At 36.1% G+C, this 26,145-nt stretch overlaps 3 protein-coding genes and 1 long non-coding RNA gene across 4 annotated transcripts in view; all 4 read right to left on the bottom strand.

Annotated features, from left to right (window-relative positions):
• Positions 1–358: 358 nt before the first annotated feature.
• Positions 359–578, bottom strand: LOC107664485 (uncharacterized). The gene is made up of 2 exons (XR_001631459.1): positions 536–578; positions 359–418 (listed from the first exon to the last, which is right to left on the bottom strand). It is a non-coding gene; the product is annotated as an uncharacterized LOC107664485 (long non-coding RNA).
• Positions 579–10,045: 9,467 nt separating this feature from the next.
• On the bottom strand, positions 10,046–15,614 carry LOC107664482 (tumor necrosis factor receptor superfamily member 9). Its single transcript, XM_016455071.1, has 9 exons — positions 15,253–15,614; positions 13,279–13,422; positions 13,034–13,172; positions 12,857–12,945; positions 12,429–12,492; positions 11,910–11,998; positions 11,540–11,652; positions 11,194–11,350; positions 10,046–10,706 (listed from the first exon to the last, which is right to left on the bottom strand). The coding sequence occupies exons 1-9, from the start codon at positions 15,299–15,301 to the stop codon at positions 10,549–10,551; spliced, it is 1,002 nt and encodes a 333-aa protein (XP_016310557.1). The 5' UTR covers positions 15,302–15,614; the 3' UTR covers positions 10,046–10,548.
• Positions 15,615–16,997: 1,383 nt separating this feature from the next.
• On the bottom strand, positions 16,998–21,475 carry nt5c1ab (5'-nucleotidase, cytosolic IAb). The gene is made up of 6 exons (XM_016455077.1): positions 21,385–21,475; positions 20,367–20,534; positions 20,047–20,176; positions 17,935–18,057; positions 17,658–17,842; positions 16,998–17,494 (listed from the first exon to the last, which is right to left on the bottom strand). Exons 1-6 carry the CDS (start codon positions 21,469–21,471, stop codon positions 17,114–17,116), a joined length of 1,074 nt encoding a protein of 357 aa, XP_016310563.1. The 5' UTR covers positions 21,472–21,475; the 3' UTR covers positions 16,998–17,113.
• A 173-nt stretch (positions 21,476–21,648) lies between these two features.
• The window catches only part of zfyve28 (zinc finger, FYVE domain containing 28), a 22,213-nt gene continuing 17,716 nt past the window's right edge, over positions 21,649–26,145 (bottom strand). The window contains exon 15 of the mRNA XM_016455075.1: positions 21,649–21,844. Within this exon, the coding sequence (XP_016310561.1) occupies positions 21,653–21,844 (192 nt within the window). The 3' untranslated portion in view covers positions 21,649–21,652. The remainder of the gene's footprint in view (positions 21,845–26,145) is intronic.

Genomic DNA, 26,145 nt, shown 5'->3' on the forward strand with positions numbered 1-26,145 from the left:
TTATATACACACACACACTACCATTCAAAGGTTTGGGGTCGGTAAGATTTTTTATGTTTTTTTTTTCTCTATGATGTTCACCAAGGCTATTTGATTAAAAATACAGCAAAACAGACATACTGCGAAATATATTAAAATGTATTCCTGTGACAGCAGAGCTGAATTTTCAGCTTTTACTTCAAAAACAAAAGGTCTGTAACAATGTAAAAGTCTTTACTGTCATGTTTGATCAATTTTGTGTGTTCTTGCTGGATTATTAGTGTTTAAAAATCTTACATACACCAAACGTTTGAATGGTAGTGTAGGTGTTTACATATTCTTGAACATAAACGGATAAAAGAAGGGAGCTCTTTTTTTAACTTTAGTCTTCTCATTGGTTCATGCCACCTTTGGTGCTTTTTTACTGGCAAAATAATATCTAACAAACCACATTCATTTAATGAATGATCACATCCATTTATCATTATGGGACGTGAAATCCAAACGTGAACAAAATGAGAGTTAATCAGTGTGACGTGTAACGAGTGAAGGATACTGTTCCTCCAGCAGCATGCTCTCAATGGCCTGTCTTGTTCACACTAACAACAACACATCATATCCATTTTCAGAGTATCTTTTCATATAGTGTTAATCACCATTGCTAGCGCGATTTATTGTAATGCTTTTTTCCTCAGTTGGTCAGAACAAACATGGCAGACTTGTTACTTACTTGTTCTGATGACAATATCCGGTGAAAATTCTTATTTGGGTCATATATTCCAAGACATAGGCTAAATCTGTGATTCCTCAGTAACGTTACAGTACCCACACCGGTGCGGTGACTGACAGCCACACATTCACCTCAAAACATTAGATTCATCCGCGCTGGAGCCTTGCCTGCACACAACCCACGCAATGAAAATAATTCCGCAAGTAACTGCAATTGCAGGTTTCAAACAGAGATGGCGACAAAGAGGCAAAACTTACAAACTGCAGCTTTAATTAATTAGTTATGGAAAAATAACGCGATTAAAATATGTTAACGCACCGCCCCGCCCCTAGACCTGTATGTAATTTTATACAGTTTTATAAAGTTGACAAACGTGATACAGGACAACAACTATGTAGTCCATAAATGCAGTTATGTGTACCCAAAATTCAAGATATTAGGCCAAAAAAATGCTGCTGTATGAATTTTTGTCTCATAGTTATATGATAGGCGATATCACACGAGTGCAAAAGTGGTTTCACGAATGATTTCATACAGCAGTTAATAAAAGTGAATATTGTGTTTTATTTTAAACATAATATAGTCTGTTTTTCTCAGTTTGCCGACACAAATTTTACCTATTAAAACCACATCACATGTGTTGTGTGTCTCCAAGCACACAAAAACACAATTTCTGAATGAGTCCGCGTATTGAACGAATGGGGTGAACCAATTATTCAATTACCTATTCATAAAGATTTACTTCATTCCTGAATCAGCCGTTTGATCGAATCGAATAAATGAATAATTGACTCAATTACTTATTCATTAAGACATTTTACTACTGGTGGCAGTTTTAGTTTCTTTTTTAGAGTATAATTTCATTTAAAAAAATCATGTTTACATATTATAAAAAAACTATATTAATAAAAACTAATAAAAGGGATAGTTCACCCAAAAATTTAAAAAGAAAAAAATTATTTCTAATTTTTGTAATATCGATTTCATGCTTTTCTCATGTAACACAATAATGGCTTTAAGTGATCTTTTGTGGCTAATTTCTCAGTCAAATTCGATGTGCAATTAATTAGATTAATTAATTGCCACACTGTGTAATTAATTAGATAAAAAATTTAAACGATTGACAGCCCTATTAGAAATACTCCAAACTCAATAGTCTTCGGTGACTTAATAATAAGATGTATAATAATACAAAAGCAGGATACTCAACAAGCATCCACCGCTGTCTTGGATGGTGATGTTGAGTGGTGTCCCTTCACACCATATCTATAGGAACAAATCATGGTGTCAGGTGGTGTGACGCTCTCACTCACCCTTGCTCAGCTGAGTCACTCTTACCATAGCGAATCCCTGCTTTATATCTCTCACTGACAGTGAAGATCAATAGTGATGCCTCGCTCGGTGGGTGACGGTTGGGGTCCAATTCAGCTTCTCGTGGGAGACTGAAACGTGTTTGGGAGGTGTTGTGCTGAACTTGGTGGAGCTAGAAGGAGGCCAACACCTCCTGTGCTGTGGTGCATGAGAAATAACAGCAATAATAATATATTTGCAAATAAGCTGTGATGCAGCGACTACCAATGGGAGAAAAGAAAGTGGTCCGCCACCTGATGCAGCTGGATATGGAAGAAGACAAATAATAAGAACCAATAAAGAATAAGAATAACAGAGAAAACTAAAATAATAATGAATAATTTAATAGTAATAGTAGTAAATAGTAGGCCTACATGTATAATTATACATGGTATAATAAAATAAGTTATATAATTATATGTATAATAACTAAAAATAATTGACTTTTTCAAAATAAAAAAATATTAATAATTAAAAATTATTAATCTGCTCAAACTGTTTTTTATGTTGAGTGTGTGGCAGTTTAGCATCTCATATACTATTAAAAAAACTTACACTTGTTTCTCTAATCTTTTTGTATTCTATTTGTTTTCTTTTTATTTATTATACAATGAACAAAAGCAAAAAAGGCCTCTAACACTAGCTTGCTCTATTCTTTTTCTATTCTATCCGTTTTCTTTGTATTTATTATATGATCAAAAAAAAAACCTTGCTATGTGTACTGCATTAAGCTAACTGAGACTTGTTATAGCACTTGCATATAATTGATCTTTTGTTGATTTTGATTGTTTCCATTGTCCTCATTTGTAAGTCGCTTTGGATAAAAGTATCTGCTAAATGTCTAAATGTAAATGTAAATGTCATGGAACTCGGTGTGCAGGTTTGTTGGAAAGCAGCCGCTGTCAGGATAAAAAAAAAAAAACCTTGCTACGGTGTACTGCATTAAGCTAACTGAGACTTGTTATAGCACTTGCATATTATTGCTCTTTTGTTGATTTTGATTGCTTCCATTGTCCTCATTTGTAAGTTGCTTTGGATAAAAGCGTCTGCTAAATGTCTAAATGTAAATATACTAAATGTTCACCAGCAATAACAACCTCTTTTGCTAAAAGCATTGCAACAAAAAGGTTTAGTTGAACCCAAAGTGTATTTATTGACCGCTGGATATATGCAGGTATCGGAAATGGTACAATGGAAGGCACAGCAGATGAATAAATCAGGTAAAAAAACACAACAGCAGGTGTGGACGATGGTGGGATGAACAAGGAAGTAGGGATGGGCATTCCAAGCAAAAATAATATTCGAAAATATTATTCGATTATTATTCGAAAATTTGGTCAATCAATCAACGCATGCACGCACAAACACCCATAAACTGAGAGAGAGGGAGAGAGACGGGATTCACACTTTCAATCTGTATGATAAACTGTTTAATTCAGAAGATAGGCTACCTTAACTCAAGCCATATAATGATTGTAACGTGCTGAAACATATTAATATAATAAACACAACCGAATGACGGCACTTATTAACATAACAGTCCGTCGATTAGCATTGTTGTATTACAAATTTATAAAATGTTAAATCTAGGTTCCAATGTAATAGAATATATACTGAAAAAGTTATGTACCTTGTGTTTTACATTTTGAGGTAAAAAAAGGATGACCTTTCTAAGGAGATCAAATCAAGAAGCCCAGGTGTCTGAGATAATGACCTTTTGTCTTTATCCTCTTCCTGACCATCTGGCTTTTTAAGCTCAAAGCACAGCTGTACCTTTGTCTCTGTGATAATGCGAAAGTATGGCGATACTGTCAGACTGATTGGATCAGCACCTATGCATTGAATGACACTGTTATACTGATGAGATCAAGGCTGGGAAAATGCCTGTGTCGGGCTGATTCCTGTACTTCATTTGCATGCTATGGGTTAGATTGTGTGCCTTTAGTGGCTCCGTAGAACACGTTATTTGTTTTCCTCGCCTTTCTGAATACGGACTCAGCCACACCTCTAACCCAGTCGGGGGTGTTTGTGGTCCACACAGAAATCTTATTTGACATCGTCACAAGTTACTGTAACCGTTATATGCTACGCAAGTCTTTTTTTATGCCACGCAAGTCTACAGTGTGTGCGTGAGACAATGTGTTCTTCTGTTGTCTTTGACAGCTTTTAGGTGGGTTATTGGCAGCGCCACCCTCTGCTTACATGAACGCATCAGCACGGAAAATATGGGGAGATTTTTTAAGACAATAATTGCACAACCTATTCGATATTCTATAATTAAATCAACTAATCGAATATTTGAAAATCGTGACCCATCCCTACAAGGAAGTAATTAAGCTGATAAACTGAGGCAGGTAAACTAAATTGAGCGTGAGGTGCTGAAATAAACAGTCCAGTGCAGTAGCGAGCAGGAGAGAGACAGAGATCGCTGGAGACTCAGAGGTGAGTACAGGAGATCACTGGAGACTTGGAGGAGAGAATAGGAGATCACTAGAGACTCAGAGGTGAGATAGGAGAATGCTGGAGACTCAGAGGGGAGTACAGGAGATCGTTGGACACTCAGCAGTGAGTATAGGAAATCGCTGGAGACTTAAAGGTGAGTACACAAGAGATCGCTGGAGACTTGAGGTGAGTATAGGAGATCGCTGGAGAATTGACGTGAGTACAGGAGATCGCTGGAGACTTGAAGGTGAGTACTCAGAGGTGAGTACAGGAGATCGCTGGAGACTAGAAGTTGAATACAGGAGATCGCTGGAGACTAGAAGTTGAATACAGGAGATCGCTGGAGACTCAGAGGTGAGTACAGGAGATCGCTGGAGACTCGAAGGTGAGTACAGGAGATTGCTGGAGACTCAAAGGTGAGTACAGGAGATCGCTGGAGACTTGAAGGTGAGTACAGGAGATCGCTGGAGACTTGAAGGTGAGTACAGGAGATCGCTGGAGACTCAGAGGTGAGTACAGGAGATCGCTGGAGACTAGAAGGTGAGTACAGGAGATCGCTGGAGACTAGAAGGAGAATATTGGAGATCGCTGGAGACTAGAAGGAGAATATTGGAGATCGCTGGAGACTAGAAGGAGAGTATAGGAGATCGCTGGAGACTTGAGGGTGAATATTGGAGATTGCTGGAGACTTGAAAGAGAGTATTAGAGATCACTGGAGACTCAGAAGCAAGCGTAGGAAATCACTGGGGACACAGAGGTGAGTATAGATCACTGGAGACTTGGAATGGAACGGATAAGACTTTGATGAAGGTAAAATCACTTGAGGATCCTTTACAGGCACAAGGAGCGGTCTAAAGCCCTATTCGCACGGGATTAGTATTACCTGGTGACCTCCAGTCATTTGTAATAATTGCGGAGGTTGTCTGTGATCTTAATCCCGTGCGAATCGGCCATGTCTGTAATTTGTAAAGTAAAAATTCCCCCGCAAAAGACCTACCATATTTCGCCAAACACCGAGGTCCTGTGCTAATATTAGTCCCGTGCGAATCGTCATCTCTGTGATATGGCTTTGTGTTAATGCTATTTTCTGTCTTTTTGAGCTGCACAGTGATTTGACTGTGATCAGACAGAGGGGTTAGTTCTGTAACAGTGAATGATCTGAGAGATGAAGGATCTATGTCTGTTATCATATAATCAACTGTGCTATTCCCCAGAGGTGAGCAAAATGTGAATCTCCCTAAAGTGTCTCCTCGTAACCTACCGTTGATGATATACAGACCCAGGCTTCAACAGAGTCAGCTCTTCTCTAGCTTGGTGAAGCTCCTTTGACATCTGTTCTTTGTTTCTCTGCAGGTATTCAGTCTCTTGTTTTAAATTCATCATGTCCTTTTTAAGCTGCTCCAAGTCGCTGTTGTCTTTTAGCTGGGACATTATTAATTCTTTTAGTTCCACCATATCTATTTCCAGGAGTGAAAATTTCTCTTTCATTTTTGACATGGGAGATTGAATTAAGGCTGTTGCAGTTGTTGTCTTCTTTTGGATGTCTTTTACAGGAGAAGAGTTTGTATTTGTATCTTTATGATCCTGCATGAAACTTGTATTAAGATGTGCCTGCTGTTTAATTTGTATAAAGGCAACTGTAAATGCTTGGAGGGCATTTGGATCATTGCATGCATTTGGAAATGAATTTGGCATTTGGAGCCTTGGATCATGACAGTGCCGTTGTGGTATAAGTTCAGAGATAAAATTCTTGATTCCTCATTTCCTTCAGCGTCTTCAAATACCAGGATCTGTCTGCCTTTACAGATGCCTCTTTTTGTGGTGAAGGTGAAGTGTTGGCAGAAAGCAGTATGCCATAAGGAGCTGCTTTCAGTGTAGAAGAGCAGGTTGGTCATTGAACTGCGGTCATAGTCAGCAAACAGTGCTTCAGGAGTGTCCTTGATCTGCTTCTGTCTGTGGAGCTGTTTAGAATGCTCAGAGCTCTTCTGAGGGTACACGAAGGGGCGGGGCTTGCATGCTGCAGCGGCCATCGCTGGTGTTCGAATGTAAACAAACAACTGAAAAAAACTGTCTCTTTGTTTGTTTTTGAGAGTTCCTCTGTGAACTATATACAGTATAGATATTGATCAAAATATCCACAATATTAAAATATTGATCAAAACCAGTGCATAGACCGTATGCTCGAATTTCCCCCGAAAACCTACCCTTACCAAATTAGAAAACATTATTATAAGCTTACCGCTGTGAATCGGGCTAAAGTAAGGCGATAGTTTTGAACACTGGCTGGTTACGCACTTGCTCAAATATTGATTTCGGATCATTTTTAACCAAAAAAAGTTATGGACTGCAGCTTTAAATTAACGTTGTTACAGTTCTTGCTGTGATCGGGCCTGACGCGTTACATCATACAAAGAATTTAGAATGGAAAAGCTTCCTATTTAATATTCAAAAACGGTCTGCCTCTCTCTCCCGATGTTGATTGATTGATGAGAATCGCATCTTTTAAACTGTCATGACTCCGATTTTTTAAAATTATTGTAACGTTAATAACTTACATATTTCTTGAGGTTCACTTTGATGTTAACAAAACAAACCCTCATTATTATTTTCAACCCTCATTCTAACCCTCTGTCCGAAATTATCCATTTTTAAAGACCACTGTTATGATTATTTAACGTCATCCGATAGTATCATTCACTATATAAATGTAAATATGAACTCTATTATAGATCAGTTGTACCAATGCCCCATGAATAAGTGTTTTTTTTTTTCTTTTTTTTTAAACATCCACAAAACGGTCATTTACAGACAAAGCATTATGAAATTGTTTACTTACGGTTTGCATGCAGCTGCTGTCAGATTCAATACAGTTGGCTGCTTCATCTTTCAACCAATGTTTCTTTGTGTGTGAACTCTCCATACATTGTACCTCGTTTACAAAACAATATGCAGTCAAATGCCCCGAACAAACATATGGCCTAGCAATTAGAAATAAACCATCCATCCCTTCCCGATCCTTCTGAAGCCTGAAACCCAAATGTACTAATACGCAGGCATAAAGCGATTAAATGCAAGTGGGCGTGGCCTATGGTGGGACAATGTGATAAAATGTTTGGTCCATGCCTTGCCATATCCAAATATAGTCAAGTAGTAGATCAATTTGAAGTAGACATCATGGTTACGTCACTTGCAGCTGCCGCGCGCACAGTGGTGGCAGAAAAACACTGGTAACAAGTGGAGGGAAACGGGTAAAATCCATGGAATTAGAGAAAAAAATTATTTTTGTGCTTTTGAATGTCAGAATCGGAATGCAAATCATTTTTATCGAATACTGTCGTCAAAGACACCATTTGAAGCTAAACGCAGACGTTTAAACGGACAGACTATGGATAACTATTGCTGCTGTGATTACTCTTTTAAAGCATAAATTTGATTTAAACAATAGGTCTACATAATGTTCACATATGCAGTTCATAGGAAACGTATTGTATTAGCCCTACAGTTACAGCATGAAATGAAATGAATTGTATAGCCTGAATGCACTGTAAGTCGCTTTGGATAAAAGCATCTGCTAAATGCATAAATTATTATTATTATTATTAATTATTAAATCATTTTAAACCTACTTATTAACATTTTACATAACATTTATGTATTTTATCTCACAATTCTGAATTTCTTTCTTGAAAATACAAGTTTACATGTCCTAGTTCGGACTTTATAACTCGATTTAACTCAGCACCCTGTTGAAAAAAACAGCATATGCTGGTTAGGTATGTTTTGACGCTGGGATGCTGGTTTAAGCTGGTCCTTTGCCAGCACATGACCAGCATAAACCAGCAAAAGGACCAGCATCGTCAAAACATACCTAACCAGCATATGCTGTTTTTTTCAACAATAGCGAGTTCTGAGGGGAAAAAAGCCAGAAGTCAGGGATATAAACTCATGATTTTGAGGGGAAAGAGAGAATGACGAGTGACTTAGATATAATCTTGGAATTGCGAGAATAAAGTCAGAATTTTGAAATATAAACTCAAATTTGCCTTTTTTTTTTCTTTTATTCCATGGCTTTCATAGGAACCCGTCATTTTCTGCCACCAGATAGGCTGTTTGTAAACACCGAACTGGTCTATAATGGTTGTAACTGATCTCGAGTTAGTTTTATAATTTAGTTTCAATTTTAAGTTAACAGATAGATGCTAGTTAATTGTTCTTATTGGCCTATATTTACCAAACCCTGGGTGAGATGACACAAAACAAGCACTATATAATAATAAAGAAGGACTCTTCATATTTAATGGCATTTAATTATTTGTATAGGCTACTTCATTAAATAGGTTATACTTTCTAGAAAACTTGTTTTATAAAAGTTGTTATAACCACTGATCTATATAGAATCACTAGTTGAAGTCAGTGGTTCTCAAAGTTTGGTACTCAGGCTCGCTCTAGTGGTATCACAAAATTAAATATAAATGAATATTAAAACACAGTAATACATTTTAATCTAAACTCTATTTGAATATTTTAATTTTTTTTACATTTAAGTACAGTACAGTTTTATTTAGCTTTAAGGTACAACACATTTTAATATAATCATTATTTAAGTTTTGTATTTACCTGTATGTAAGCACAGTGCAGTGTTAATGTTCAAACTGTGTATTTCCAATGTTAAAGTGGCTGACAACAATAAATATTCTTATTAGGAATAAAACTGCCTCGTTTTTGAACTGTGCAGAGCTGATCCCATGCAATTATTAACAAATATTAACCCAAATCGTGTAAAATAACAGAATCAAAATGTATCAAAGTAGAATTGTGCAAGTTCGGAAGTTGAGACATCCCACATAAAAGACAGATTTGGGGACAGATTTGGCATTCTGCAGGCATTTTGCTCATCCCTAAGTTTTCATCATTCATATCATATGTACTTATTTCACTTCGTATTGTAATAATATTATTCTATTAATGAACAGGCAAGTTTAATATATGATGGTGGTCCTATGGTGAGCACATTATTATTATCTTCAATGGTCACAATTTGCCATAGGGCAAACCAGTTCAGGATACCAAAGCATAGTGATCAGGCTCCACCTGCCAGTCCAGAAACTGGATGATTTCAGGAGCCCTGCATGGGGCCTGGTTTGCAAGAATTAACAGAGCGACCTCCAGTGGAAGAGGTCTGGATGAACCGTCCTAGAATACAGACAGTTGTTATGATGGTTAGATGGATACTTAAACATGTCCTAGACAAACTGCTGACAATGGCAGATTGTCTACTTAAAAATCATTTATTGTTTTTACACATTTTATATAGGTATATTTTGTTTACCTATATATACCTATGGTGTCTTATGATGCTCCTGTTTTAATAAATTAGTGTCTTTGATATTTTCTCTATAATCAGTAACAGGATATGTCATATGACCGTTCAGATCATGAAAGTACATGTTGGGAATTTCTGAAGGGAAGTTTCAGGAATGACCCATCAAACTCACATAAAGAAGACACCACACTTTTATCTCAAAGTTGTGAAAAGATGTTTACTCCAGTTTACAACCTTGGAAAATGTCCAAAATATTTTGTTTTAAAAGTAATATGTGACATCACATGTTAAATACAAGAAATACTGCAAATGTATATAATACAATATACCTTGAGGACCCTAGGTAAACAAACATAGTGGTACCAAAAAAAAAAGTAAACACACATCTGTGAACAAAATAAGCATAATCCAGCAACTTACTCCAAAATTCTTTCAGTGCCATGGCTTAACATAATATCCGGTGCAAAATTTATACAAAAGAAAACAAAATACTGAATGGTTTCTCATACTTTCCAGACTCCAAAAGCAGTCAGAATCAAAAGAGACGTAACTCCACAACATGGTCAGTAGTAAACAGGTTTTAAAAATGGAATAAGTGCCTCTTCATTCATTAAATATTTAATAGTATCTTACCAATATAAAGCTTAGAACAGTTCGAAATTCTAAATAGAAACTTTCAGACAAAATTTGTGCAGCTGAAAACGGGTCAGTGTACTTGGTAATGTCACCAGCCTGCATAAACAGGCTCTGCATCACAAGGGACTCCATAGAAGCGGCCAGGTGTGCGGTCTTTTCGCAGGAGGGGCGTCCGAGCAAGGGAAAGCTCGCTGTCATTATCTCTTCTCTTCCGCAGAACCAAAACGATGATGAAGAGAAGACCCACTGTGGAGGAGAAGAATTTAAGAGAGTGACAATTGATCTTTTGCTAAGCCCCGCCTTAAATCAATCTTAAAATCTAATACTGACCAATATGTTAAGTTAAATAATAATTTCAGCTTGTGTGACTGAATACGTTTACCACTGTTCAGCAAATTATTGAGGGCAAAATCCAGTAGGGAACTCTCGATCTGGAATTTTGCATGATGAGAGCAAAAGATTTCTCAACAGATTTCACAACGGTTAAAAAAGTTTATCATGGACTCATTGACGGACAAAAAGCTGCTTGGTTTGAAAGTGATTTCAGTGTGAACTGTGCTTTATGCATCGCTACACTATTGACAATATACACCATGGACCTTTCACAGTGGCTGGCGAAATTCTGCCGAAATGTCACTAATGTGTGCAAATAAAGAGGCAGAGCTTAGCAAAAAAGACTTTTATCTGTGAAACTGACGTTTTTCAAATTTTGGTGTGATGTAAACATTTTTACCTCCTCCTCCAATAACAAGCAGTGCAATGGTAACAGGAGCGAGTTCACACGTCTCCCCTGCCTTTCTGAAGAAGGTCTCCATGCAGTAACCAGGGGCCGTGCTGCCCTCAGGACAGAACGCATCAGTGGGACACTGGATCGGATTTACATCAGGACTCTGGGATACAGACAGAGGTACATTTATTTTCTTAGATAAACAAGGAAGTATTAAAAAACTACAGTATAAGATTTGCATGTAGAAAGAGGAAACTGTAAAGTCCAGGGGTAACAGTAAAGACTGTGTGTGTGTGTGTGTGTGTGTGTGTGTGTGTGTGTGTGCGCGCGCTTAGAGGAAGTAATCACTCACAGGGCAGTAGTGGTTTTCAGGACACAGGTCACAGTTCTCTTGGCCCCAGTGGATCTGATAAAAACCACTGCTGCAAATCTGACACATGGTTTGTTGGGAAGGCTTGTGCATTCCTGTCAAAAACAAACATAGACATCATTTGAGTTTCATAAGTGTACTGTGGAAATTCTGATTTTCTTATTCAACAAAGACCTTTATTCATGTACTGAACTAAACTTGTATCGAGCTGATACGATCAATTTCATCATGTCTATCATATTTCTGAGTAACGTGGATTCATCTGTCTCCAGAGATTTATATCACAAAAACTTTCATTAGCTTGCATTTTTCTATAATTTGAGTAAGCAATGTGGCTAAAAGAAGAAGATACCTGGGCGACAAGGTGTACATTGTTTGGAAGCGGTCTGTAGAGCCTCTGAGCCTGCAGGACAGACCCGGCACTGAGTACAGCTGGAGGAACTATCAAAAGGGCAGAAAGGAAGCAACAAAGAAAGCTTGTTTACAACAAATTCTGACAGTCCTGTGGTACTGCAATGACACCGCTACGACGACTAACATATTAGAAATACAAAGCACAGCACTGAAATTTAACAAGTCAACAGAGAGAATTTCATCAAGTGTATAAAAAGAGGTGGTTTATTAATAGCCATATAATTTAACAAAAACACATCAAAACAAAATCTGCATTTATATATATATATATATATGTGTGTGTGTGTGTGTGTGTGTGTGTGTGTGCACATACAAGAACTAAATGTTATTAAATATCCAAAGTTTAATTTCTTCATTAAAAAAATGTAATAAGTGTACACAAATAAAAATAAAAGTGCATATTACTCAAAGCCCGAGATGTATTTTTTATGGTGCAATGTTCAGAAAAGGAACTTACTTGCAGTACGTGGCTTGTGGACATGGGTTACAGGATGTTGAATTTTGCAAAGATGTGTAGAAACCTGAAGCAATAAGGAGAAAAAAAAACATTAGATATAAATTTTTTCATAATACACACACACACACACACACACACACACACACAAACACACACACATATATATATATATATATATATATATATATATATATACACACATACATACACACACACAGACACACACACACACACACACACACACATATATATACATATATAAAATAAAAAATTCTAATGAATCTAAATTCTAATTACCCCTCAATATATTTTAATATGTAGTTGCATATTTTTTCTCCACCCTCAATGTGTCAGTTTATTTACATAAAGCAAAAAAAACAAAACAAATTAGAATAAACTGAATGAATGAATGACATATCACTTGTTACCTGGTGCACATGCTGTACAGGAAGCAGAGCCTGTGTTATTGCTGTAGGACCCAGTAGGGCACGGCTGGCAGACAGGGCTTCCAGTGGAACTAATGAAAAAAATTATTAAAGCACGGTTGGCATAGAAAGATTGCTTATGCTTTAAATAAACAACAGCGTAATACTTTCTCCTCTTACTTGCTGTAAAAGCCAGATGAACAGGGCAGACAGCCCTGCTGTGCTGCTAGAGGCTGATAGAAACCCTGGACGCACAGAAGACAGGCTCCAGGTAACACACACAGGCCTGCCTCGGGACAGCAGGAACACAACAGAGTTTCTGAGAACACAGAGAGAGAGAAAGTGCATGTGTCAACTTCAACTTTTAAGGCAACATGAAATCAAAATGAACCCAATTCACATTCCTAACATAAAAAAGCACCCACGGTTATCATAATAAGAGCCAGGAGCGCAGGCCATGCAGGTGGAGGTGTTGAGGCCGGAGCAGCTGGGCCCTGTAGTGCTCATGCTTGCACTGACTCTGGTGACCGTCACAGCAGGACTGAGTGTTGTCTGACTCATCACCACTCCTACACAACGATAGAGGACAAACTAGGTTCAAATAAATCATATGACAATCATCTTAAAATCATAATTATGCTTTTAAAGGCTTAGGCCACCCAAAAACAGTCTGTCATTGTGTAATTATCCACATGCGATTCAAAAATCCAAATTATTTTCGTTTTATTTCTTATGTAAAGCCAAAAAAAAAACCCATTTTGCACAATGTTCATGCTTCTCTTTTCCATACCATGAATACAGACAGTGACTGTAAAGCTCCAAAAAAGGACGACAAAGCCCAAAAAAGTCATCCAAACCTGTGCACCATTTTGTGCGAGGAATGAAACCAAAATAGTTTTTATTTGAAAATGAAAACTAATAAGCAGCACAAACGTTTTCATCATTGATAACAATAATAAATGATTTCTTAAGCACCAAATCAGCATATTAAAATGATTTCTGAAGGATCATGTGACACCGAACATGCTGAAAATTCAGCTTTGCCATCACCAAAACAAATGTACAAATTTTTAACATTTATAAAGATAGAATTTTATTTTAAATTGTAATTAAACTATTTCACAATATCACTGTTTTTACTGTATTTTTGATCAAATAAATGCAGCCTTAGAAAACCGTTTTTTAAAAACTGTTGTGTTGATGGTCATCTTTACTGAACTAGACCCTAATTTAGTCTTATGTGAACTGTAAACGTCTTATAAAGCACAAAGGAGGTTTTTAAAAGTAGTAAATATGACAAGATTTCTCTATTTTGCCTAAATACTGCTAAACGTTTTGGCAAGTTTTGTTTAAAGGTCTATTGTAATAGCATCACATGAATCATACTCGCATTCCTTCAATTGTGTATGTGTGTTTATTGTCTGTTGGTGTATACTGTAAATGGCACAGCATGGTTGTTAACCATCAGCAGAAAGGCAAACAGAGTCCTTATTGTGAATGTAATCACATTAGCCATGAGGCCGGTCACCCACAGCGACACAAGCACCCACTGAAGAAATACAATTATTCTGAGGAGACGGTCATATGACTCGATTTCATTCCAGAAATACTAAGAACAAGTGAGGGACCTAGAAACCATGTTTCTGTTTGTTCTCTTCCGAGCTTTTACGACTTACTCGGAGGAAAATAGTTTACTCTTACTGACTTGTTAATACACTTTTCAGAACATTTGAACATTGAATGTTCTTTTGAATGGGTAGTTTGACAAATGAATGAATCAGAGGTCATAAAAACATAAATATGTCATGCTACAGAACACTGCTGTCACTGTATGGCATGCCAGTAATGCCAAATAGTCTTTGTTTACTGTACAGCAGAGCTGTGTATTGATTTTGGTCTAAAGATTTGCAGGTTTAGGCCTGTCTTAGTAATCAGGAAGAATGTTGTTGGTAAAATATCTCAAAGATGTACTAAATGTGTCTCTGTATTGAAAAACAAACAAACAAATACATACATACATTGTGGGAACTGATTTTTAAAAACACCTAAACACAATTATACATATATATAAACATATTAAACATTAGGTTAAAAATAAATATTGCCTAGATAGACGTTTAATATGATTGATTTTGGAAAAAAATAATAATAATATAAAATGTTGTCAACTAACCAGACATACCAAGATACAAAATGTAGGCTAATCGAAATGTACATGTTTCATTCACAGAGCGAAATGTTGCTACCGTTCAAAAAGTGAAACCTTTACATTTTTCTTCACGACCATGACACTTCTATTTTAAAATATTAGTTCAACGATAAAAGTTAAATACTAAAATGCGTTTTGACATTGCGCTAAATCACATTTAATCTGTTAACCTGCTGTTTCGGAAACTCACCAAAAACACAAGCGGTGGCGAGAACAGACAAAACTCCCAAACGCTCCATGATCCAGCGGTTTACTTCAGGAGTCGCCACATCTGTCTATCCATCTGAATTCATCACGACAGACGACAGTATTAGTGTATTATTGGGAACTGTCGAAGATTTCTGCTCTCATTCCCTCTTTCGTGGGCTCATCAGTCATATGACTTTAATCATGTGACCAGTCACATTCCTAAACAAAGACTGAAACGATGCACTATTACCTCACTATTTGTATAATCTACAAACATTCTGTAAACATGAACTAAACTGAGCACGATCCAGATGTTAGGCGTACTATTTAACGTGGGTGACACATTAACCAGCTGGACGCGAGTTAAAGGTCCAACAGAGTTTCTGAACTGACGACATTTTTGAAGTCCCGCCCTTAAGTTACTATGGTAACTGTAGTTTACACACACACACACACACACACACGTCTGGTCAGCTATCCTTGTGGGGACTCTCCATAGGCGTAATGGTTTTTCTACTGTACAGACCGTATATTCTATTGCCCTACACCAACCCTACCCCTAAACCTACCCCTTACAGGAAACTTTCTGCATTTTTAGATTTTCAAAAAACTTAATTCTGTATGATTTATAAGCTTTTGTACCTGTGGGGACCACAATTTAGGTCCCCACCGTGACACGAGTCCCCATGAGTCTGTGTGTAGTCAGGTTTAAGTCCCCACCAGGATATATAAACCAGTACACACACACACACACACACACACACACACACAAGATGGTAATTTGACGTTAGTGGTTATTTGAAGAAGTGGAGAAATATGGATATTTCTGTCATTTCGCCCACAGGGTCATTTGTTTTGCTTTACGCAAGTGACAAAGCAGTCTAAAACTATCAAAGCTGGATTGCTTCCCCTCACTGTCCAATCTGTTCCATTTCAGATGGCTGGGAAAGTCTATTACCTAGCCTACTTAAATATTTTGCACTCAAATGAGAAAAAAATATGGCCTGTTTTTCAACATTTATTTCCTCTTCACTGTTTAATATGGTGTTTAGTGCAAAACACTGACTTGAGCATGCCCTGAGTAACACACAGGATTTCACAAACACGTGAACCAAATTTGTACATAGTACCACTGATGGATTTAAACACTGTATAACAGATGTACACACATAAAGGTTTCAATACAGAGTGTAAAACAGCCCTTTACAGTAAACAACAACAGAGATGGTGCTTCAAAACCAGACCATTACAATATAAAAGCTGAAAATATGCATGGCTAAAGGCTATATTTATGATATCCAACAAGCATTTGGTGCATTTTAGCTTTAGCTAGACTCTGGCATAATAAATTAAATAACATTTGCTATTACATTAGAACAGAAAATGTAACAATTTAACTCAACGGTATAATACCACTTTTTTTCTGTTTATTTATGGCTTGATATAACGTAGTAAACAACTTCAAAGCTATGATGTTCAGTGCAAAGGGTCTGCCACTGACAAACTGGCCTATTTTTGGAAGCTGGAAAAACTGAGTAGCTATTTTAACACTTTATTTATTTATTTACTTACTTTTGGAAAGTAACCAATTACAAAGAAACTCAAAAATGGCTGGTAGCCACTGACTTCCATAGTACTTTTTTCCCATACTATGAAAGTCAATGGCTACCGTCAGCTGTTTGGTCAACATTCTGTCAACATTCTTCTGAATATCTTCTTCTGGGCTGAACAGAAGAAATAAACTCACACAGGCTAGATGTGTAAATCTAGGAGTAAATGATGAGAGATTTTTCATTTTGGGGTGAAACATCCCTTTAAAACCTTATTTGAACTCCTCACACCCAGGATGAAGAGAGCAGTATTCACTCTAGCTGCTTGGCTGGCATGTCTTTTTTTACATCCCTCGCTGTCTTTGATTGAACCTTCTGGGCAATTCCATAGGGAACATGAGCCGCCACAGTCCCAAGTTCTGCTGCTCCCTCCACGTGGAACATTTGATCATCGAAGAAGATGTGAGGTCTGATCTTTTCCAGCATGGGGCCTTTAGGGGCTCCTGCTAGGAACAGGGCCTCATCTGTCTCTAGACCCCAGGAACGTAACGTCTTGAGGGCCCGGGTGCCTGAACTGGCTGCACTGCGAGCTGTAACCAAATAGGTGCGGATGGGACAGTCCAGGCGCTGACCTTTGGCATAGAATTTCTGTTGCAGCTTCCCTAGAGCTTCCAAGAACCCCTTAAGTGGTCCCTATGAAAAATGGTAAGGTAATAATTTACTGTTGTCAGAAGTATAATACCCCCGTTTTCTTGTGAAAAAGTGTCAGTAGATGTTTTACAGCAATCATTCACATCATCAATGGAGTTTAAACACAGTATATTATTGCATGCTATTAAATTTAAATTGAACATACATGATCAAGAGGTTTATTTTCATGGGCTTTCTCGTGCTCAAAGAACTTGTCCAGTCCGTGGGCTTTGTAGATTCTCTCTGACTCATCTGAAAAGAGAACGGCATCTCCATCGAAGGCCACTCGCAGCTGAGTCTCCGGCACCTCTGTGATTTTTCCAGGTGAGAATACTGTTGCTGCTGCAATTCCTAATAAGAAAGAATTTCATATTGAATCAAAATTAGTATATTTATGATTCTACCATTAAAAGTTAATTAAATCCCCAAACCAATCCACTCACCTTCTTCGATGGCTTCTCTAACTTTCAGTGAATCAGCTGACAGATAAAGGTTGGCATGGTAGGCTTTCAGATACCCAATAAGACTGTTGCCTCCAGTCATACAAAAGCGCTCTATAAATAGCTCTGGAAATAAAAAAAACAACACAAGATAGTATCTTATAATATATTTTAATAACTACAATGAGCTCAATTAGTGAATTATTTCTACATCCACACAATCTATCTGTATCTGGACTTGTGTACTTATTTTACAATTCCCAAATAACAAATTTTGTTTTATTAACTAATGATAATTTATTTCTATCAAAACCACATTTTTAATTTACTAATTTCTGAAGTGATGGTCTCCAATAGCTCCTTCAAATTCCCCCCAGAACAAAAAATATTTATATCATCTAATTTTACAATTTTTGATACTTTGGTGATATCATTTATATAAAGCAGAAATTACTTTGGACCCAGTACTGACCCCTGGGGGATGCCACAAGCAATGCTCAAGCACAAAGATGAATATTCCCCCAACTTCACAAACTGTTTTCTGTCTCTAAATAACTTTTCACCCAGTCCAGTATTACCCCCTAATCCCATACGTTCCAGTTTATTAATTAATATATTATGATCAATTATGTCAAAAGCTTTTTTAAGATCTATGAAAACTCCAACTGCAAACTGCGTATGATCTATAGCTTTTGTAATTTCTTCAACCGAATCAGCTGATGCCAATGATGTTGAACTATTTGATCTGAATCCATATTGACTGGCAGAGAGTATTTTATATCTGTCTAAAAATTTATAGTAAAAAAAAATTCTACAATTTTGGAAAATTGTGGAAGTAGAGAAACAGGCCTGTAGTTTGAAAAATTATGTCTATCCCCAGTTTTGTACAGCGGAACCACTTTGGCTATTTTCATTTTGTTTGGAAATTTACCGGTTTGAAATGATAGATTACAAATATGTGTTATTGGTTTTGATATCCCCTCAATGACTTTTTTCATAACTTCATTACAATCAGTCGTTGTTTTATATTTACACTAATTTACGATGAAAGGAAAATTGAGTTGGGATTCCTTTCAATTAAATTGTCATTCCAATCTTCCGATGACATTGGGTCTTGAATTTCTTTTGCCAATTTTGGTCCAACAGTCAGACAAAAATGATTAAAGCTATTAACCACATTATCCTTCATAGTATTGTTATCGATATAATATTAAGGATAACTTTGTTGTCCAGTACCTTTTTTAATAATACTATTTAATATAGCCTACCCCATATTCCTTTAATGTTGTTTTTATTAATACTGATATTTTATTATAATACTCCTTTCTACAAACCCGTAAGATACTGGTAAAATTATTTTTATATTTTTTATGTTTATTATATACCTCTCTAATTCTTTGTTTTATAAATTCTCTATAGAGTGTATTCTTCTTTTTACAGGCATTTTGTAATCCCTTTGTGATCCATGGTCGATCTATGTATTTTTGTTTTCTATAATATTGTATGATTGGACAGTTTTTTTAATATAATGATATAAATATTTTTATTGTTAATATTGTTATACGCATTGTCAATATTTTCTTTGTATACAACTCCCCATTCTTTAAATAAATAAATAAATACATAAAATCACATTATAGTATAATAAGACTGTGTGAGTAAATGTGCATACTAATAAGTCACTCTTAAATGCATTCGTAGTTTTCTCTGTCCTCACTCGTCTTAACCTTGTTTTACATCTAGCTATTTTCTCTTATAGTTATTGTCATAAACTGTAAAAACCGGTAGATGATCACTAATTTATTAATAGTCCGCTCACAGTATTATTTTCAATATCATTAGTAAATACGTTATCAATCAGAGTGGCACAATGGGGTGTAATTCTACTTGGTTCAGTTATTTTTGGGTATAAACCCTTACTGTACATTGTATTAATGAATTTGTCAGGTATTCTGTATCTTCATACAAATTTTTACCAGAAAGAAAGAAATCTGCATTAAAACTTATTAGATGATAAATAATGATATATTACTAGAAACTCGTATATTACAATTGTATATTACAATTTTCAAAGCAACTCAGCATCCCAGTGCGGTCAAACATCTTTTGACTTACGGTAATGGTTAATTGAATTTATGAGCCGAAGTCCCACATGAGCATGATTGCTGGTCATCAGAACCACATCAAAGAGCTCTTCGCTGTCTGGATAAAGCTCCCTGAGTCGAGTGTTCACTGCCTCCACCGCCTACACAGCACAGAAAAATAACATTTCCATCTATTATCCAGAGCTCTGTAGCTTGGATAACCGGATGACAGACATGAATATTTTTTTTCCCCTTAAGTTGAGATAATTGTAAACTTTTTTTTTTTTTATTCGTATTAATGATATCATTGCTAATCACTGATGTGTGTAAATACAATAGAACAGGTTTGACCTTAATGAAGGGGAAAGCAGGTCCGGGTGCGAATGGCTCGATCTCATGTTGGATCTGATATTTCAGGTAATCTTCCATTCCCTGCTGCTCATAAATGTCCTGCTCCCGGTCCATATTGAAGAGAGCACGGGAGGACACGGCGATGGTGATGGCATTCTGAGGCTTTGGCTGAATAAACATAATATTACATACTGAAGGTATAGGCCATACATTTTTGGTTTCTATTTGAGTGTTATTTCAAATATATTTCATATTTTGCAACAAAAAGATAGATAGATAGATAGATAGATATGAAACTGTTAGACAGAGGTAGATAGATAGATAGATAGATAGATAGATAGATAGATAGATAGATAGAGACAGAGATAGATAGATAGATAGATAGATAGATAGATAGATAGATAGATAGAAACTGTTAGACAGACAGACAGACAGACAGACTGATAGATAGATAGATAGATGGATAGATATGAAACTGTTAGACAGAGGTAGATAGATAGATAGATAGATAGATAGATAGATATTAAACTGTTAGAGATAGATAGATAGATAGATAGATAGATAGATAGATAGAAAAACGTGTTTAAAAATAACAAAAATATACTTTTCGTAAATCGCTGCGCAATCTGCGTTGTTGCTAAGTTAATCGAAGCACGTAGCCTATAAAAGCAACTGGTCATGAGCGCGTCTTCATATCGCTTTTTCTAAAAACGTACAATCGCTCATAAGAATCGCTGCGGTTTTATCACGGACCATTGTCCTCTTCTGTAAGCTGCCTTGTATTTCTGTTTGCTGATCCACTGTTGAATACAGGGTTATTCCTCAGCGGCATCACTGCAGCAAAACGGGCGCGCCATCGCGTCTGTTCAGTGTCTCGCTGCAGGAGGCGCGGGTATTTTTAGAGCCGTTCTCAAATGCAGATACCTCTGGTGAGCTCAACACAAGCTTCAATGCTTTCAGTCACAACCGGTAGCTACTATATGTCGCTATATTACAAGGAATTTGGCTACAGACTCACCGGTGTAGGTTTCTTGCTGGGACTCGACTGGTTACAGGTCTCCTGCTCCCCAAAGGTGTGCATCTCTTTCATTAGTGGTTTATTCATGATCAACAGCTGAGAGACTGATGCTCAGGAGAGCCTTGCTCTGTATGACCTTCTCATACACACACACACTGGGCACCGGGCAGACACATCCCCTGGAGCAAAGCAGAACTCAAAGAGCAATCAAATGAGCACACACTCATTTAGATGTGCATGGTCGTCATCCTCACCTCCAGCATCTCCCTCATCTGCTGCTTCCGGGACTCGATGATGGAGTGTGTGGCATATCTATGAGTGTGGGAGTACATAGTGCTGCAGTTTGTGTGTTTACATCATCTGCAAATGGAGGAAATGTTTTTTGGGCTCTGGGGATCTCAGGCAAATTGATGCACATCTCAGAAACGTCCCCTTGACAACTGCTGGTGTTAAGAGGCACCTAAAAGAGAGGAAAAGCCCTTCATGATCAGCACTAATGCACAAGAGCACCTCATATAATTACTCCAAAGACCTACTGAGCTGTGTGCATTGCATTTTTCATGAGGCTCAAAAAAGGAATATGATAAGTTATGTATACTACTATACAGACGTGGTCAGAAAGATCTCTTATGCTCATCAACACTGCATTTATTTGATCTCAAATACAGTAAAACAAACTTATTCTGATGTATGATTGCAATTTAAAATAACTGTTTTCTATTTAAATATATTTTAAAATGTAATTTATTCTTGTGATGCAATGCTGCATTTTCAGCATCATTACTCCAGTCTTCTTCAGAAACCATTCTAATATGCTGATTTGCTGCTCAAGAAATATTGCTTATCAATTTTAAAAACAGTTGCGCTGTTTAACATACAGGTGCATCTCAAATTAGAATGTCGTGGAAAAGTTCATTTATTTCGAAAGGGGAGGATTTTTGGATGAATTTTAAAAACAAAACAAAAAAAACATACTTTTGTATCTATAAATGATTATTTGTATCTATCTATATCTTGTATCTTATAAATGATTTTTCATCAATTTGATCCTTCCTTGCTGAATTTAAAACATCTTACTGACCCCAAACTTTTGAATGTAAAAGTGTTTTATATACCCTCAGAAGTTTATATGTATGTAACTCAAAAAATATAGAAATATATAAACTAAAGCAAATATATATATATAATTAATTAAAAGAAAATAATAATAAAATTAAACAAGTTAAAATGTTGGTTGCACAGATATGGAAACTCCTTAGATTTTCAAAAGGACTCTGGATGTTGATTATTTCATGTCATTTCTTGGTTGAGCTGGCTTTGTCCAGTTTGTTTTGAAAGGCAAAAATCCTACTGAATCCAGCTTTTTCTCATTAGGCAGCGGGTTCTGCATCTTCATTAAAGTGTCAGGATGTTCCTCTTGGTGGCAAACAAATGACTTTCTTTACAGCTACTAAGAACTGCCTGAATTTTCCTCTGTACTGATATTGTTGGTTAAAATGAAATGAGCAAAATTACATGTCCTGGTAAATGCACCCATTTATTCAACAAAAATATATCCTGCCTCTTTATTAGTTCTGGTTATAGTGTATTAACAGTGTTAGGGAGTAAACCGAATTGAGTAACAAAATAAATGTAACTGTAATCCGTTACAGTTTCTGAGAAAGTGTAATTAAATTACAGTTACTTTTGAAAATGTTAACAATTACAAAGGGGGGTTTACATCTGAATATTTTCACACACACAAACAGATTTGATTGATTTCTTTCCCAAATTTCATTGACTGCTCTAAAATATGAGACACCAGTGTTTCAGGAGTTTAGGACACATGCTTATTTGATCACTGTTTTATTTCCTATTTGGGTTTATGTATATGCTTTATTTTTTTTAAATTGACTTTTTTTTTTTAAATACATTGTTAGATGCCAGTGTTTCCTGTCATAGCTATGCAAAGATTTGATTTCAATAACATTATCATAGCTATTAACGTTTGTTAATTATTTTGTTAATTATTTAATAACTAGCAATAATTAATTAAAATCATTCTATTTCACTCTCCTTAAATAGGGTAACTTGTCTATAATCTATAACCTATTAAATTTCCAAAGTAACCTTCCTAACACTGTGTATTAATGAAAGCTCAATAATGATTTCAGCATTTAGTCCAACAAAAATTGGGCATGTGATCTCAATCTGTACTCTGTATTGCAGAATAAGACAATGCATCTTGTGACACCATTTGTACTCAGAAAACTAAGATACAAGAAAACAAATTGCAGAGAGCTCCAGTTATGTAAAGAAAACGTCATTTATTACTTTCATTGCATGACATAAATCGAAAAGTTATTCTTTACATCTTATTAGACTGAACCGGCCATTACAAAATAAGAACAAGCTTTGAATAAATAGAGTAAATTCTCTTTATACAGAAAAAGAAATTTTGTACATATATAATTTCATTATTTTTGTACTCCGTAAAATAAAACATCTGCATAACTTCAAGGACTCATTTTCAATTAATACAAAAAAAACAAGGCAAAAAAAAAAAAGAATGAGAATCATAAGAGTGCACAAATCAGAAACCGCTTATCAACACAACAGGCTGGAAGTTGAGTCTGCCGTCCGAGGAACCGTTGGACATTTGGCTGATTCCCAGTCCTACACAGTCTCACTTCAAACCAAAATACAATCAGTCCCTCAGTATCATGCCGATGTACAATCAATCAATCATTCCTGAGGAACAGTCATGATATCAAAACAGGAAGCAACCACAAAAATGACAGAATTGATCCGTTCGGCAAATGTCTACTTGATCGTACCGCTAAAATAACAATGAAAATCTGTATACAACACTATATCATATCTACCCAGCAGTAATCCTAAAGCTATATCTGCAGTATTTCTAGTGGCATAGTGTGGCAGTGTCAGGTGTAGACCTCTATCAGGTCAGCTGACTACAGATGAGCAAAGGCAAAGCAATCAAGAGGTAGGGTTGGGTATCGTTCAAAAACATTTCGATATCGATACCGATACCTTGACTTCGATACCGGTTCCTGAACGATACTTTTTTCGATACCAATTTTATTAAATCAATTTGAACAAGATTACATATATATATAAAAAAAAAATCGGTGCCTAAAAAGTATCGAACTCGATACCCAGCCCTATTAAGAGGTACTTTTCATTTGACTACTTCAAATGACCTTTTTAACAAAATGCAGCTGTACCCTGCCATTCATCAACATAAACCCTTGAATATGTATAATGCAAATATCCTGGAACACAAAAATCTCAGTTTGCTTTGCAGAATTGCAGTGTGTTTTAAAGCTGTATATCTGAAGAGATTGTTGTGAATGTCCTGTAAATGCAGCAGTATGATGAGAGCGAAGATTTGAGAACAGGAATGATGAGATAGATTTAACACTTGGTCAAAGGTAATGAGACAGAAAGATGTAAAGTATTAACCATCAACCAGCAGAATCAAACTGCCTCAAGCGTGTGTGTGTGTATCTTACAATATTGCTAGAACCGGTCACACTCAAATCAATCAATGTTACTTCACAAGATGCATGCAAATGTATTAGACCTTTATCTTACTAGAAACCTGTTATATGTGGCGCCAAGGATTTACAACAACAACTTTGGCAAAAAGGAATGCGTTCTGAACGGATTCATAACGCAAAATAAATTTGACATGAACATAAATGACTATTTCAGTGTCAATCAGATTTTTAGAGTTGGAAAACAGTATCTACAGAGAATGTTTAATAACACTTATGTAAGATCTCAGAAACAATTTTGTCTGTAGTTAACATCTGAAATCAGGTGCAAGGTTCATTACACATGATAAATCATCAAATGTGCCATTGCTTGCCAGCTGTAGCTCATTTCAAATGCTCCTCTATTTGCTATACAAAGTGCATTTTATGCCAGCCAGTAGTGTTTGTAATATCAATCCATTTCAGATGAAGTGTTTTGGTCAAAACTGTTTTGCAGCACAATATCACGTGCTCAATTTCAGACCATCTTGACTGCAAAACCTAGTGCATTTACATCGATAGCAATTACAAATCTTGCCTGTTTGATTTCTGGAAGGTGACGATGTTACAGAAGCAGATGTTTTGCAGGCAACTAAAGCTTTTTTCTGATTATATTGACATCTGAAACCAACAGAACATCATCTTTCATTCTGAAATTGGTAAATGTCAAAAGCTAGTCATATTTTACCACAAATTCAATAGGAAATAAAAATAAATATTTGCATGAAGAAAATGAAGCTTATTTCAGGCTGATTAAAACAAATTAAATTAAAGTAGCATAAATTAAATTCAGCACAAGTATACTGTAAAGTACAAATACTTCACAATTTAAAATAATAATTAATATTTATTTTTGAGAGGGTGCTCAATTATACTAATATTAATGCAAAATTAATATTCTATAATGATCCTAAAAATTGGCTTAATTTTCTTTATGAACAGAATTTTTTTTAGAATTTCTTATTTTGCAGCAAAATATGACCCAGATGTCATATTCTTGACAGGTTTCATGAGATTCAAATATCAATAAACTTTCTACATTTACAGACAGAATGTAGTGGTTGGTCACTATATATATATATATACATATATATATATAAAACAAAAGTGTGCAAAGACAAAGAAAGGCATCTGCCTCTTAGTGTAGCAGACAGTCAGGACTGACTGAGACGGTAGTGTAGGCATAATGTAACGGGACGGAACCGTGTGAGAGGGGTAAACGGGG

This window comes from Sinocyclocheilus anshuiensis, unplaced genomic scaffold (assembly GCF_001515605.1).
Source record: "Sinocyclocheilus anshuiensis isolate Anshui unplaced genomic scaffold, SAMN03320099.WGS_v1.1 scaffold167, whole genome shotgun sequence".
Taxonomy (NCBI): domain Eukaryota; kingdom Metazoa; phylum Chordata; class Actinopteri; order Cypriniformes; family Cyprinidae; genus Sinocyclocheilus; species Sinocyclocheilus anshuiensis.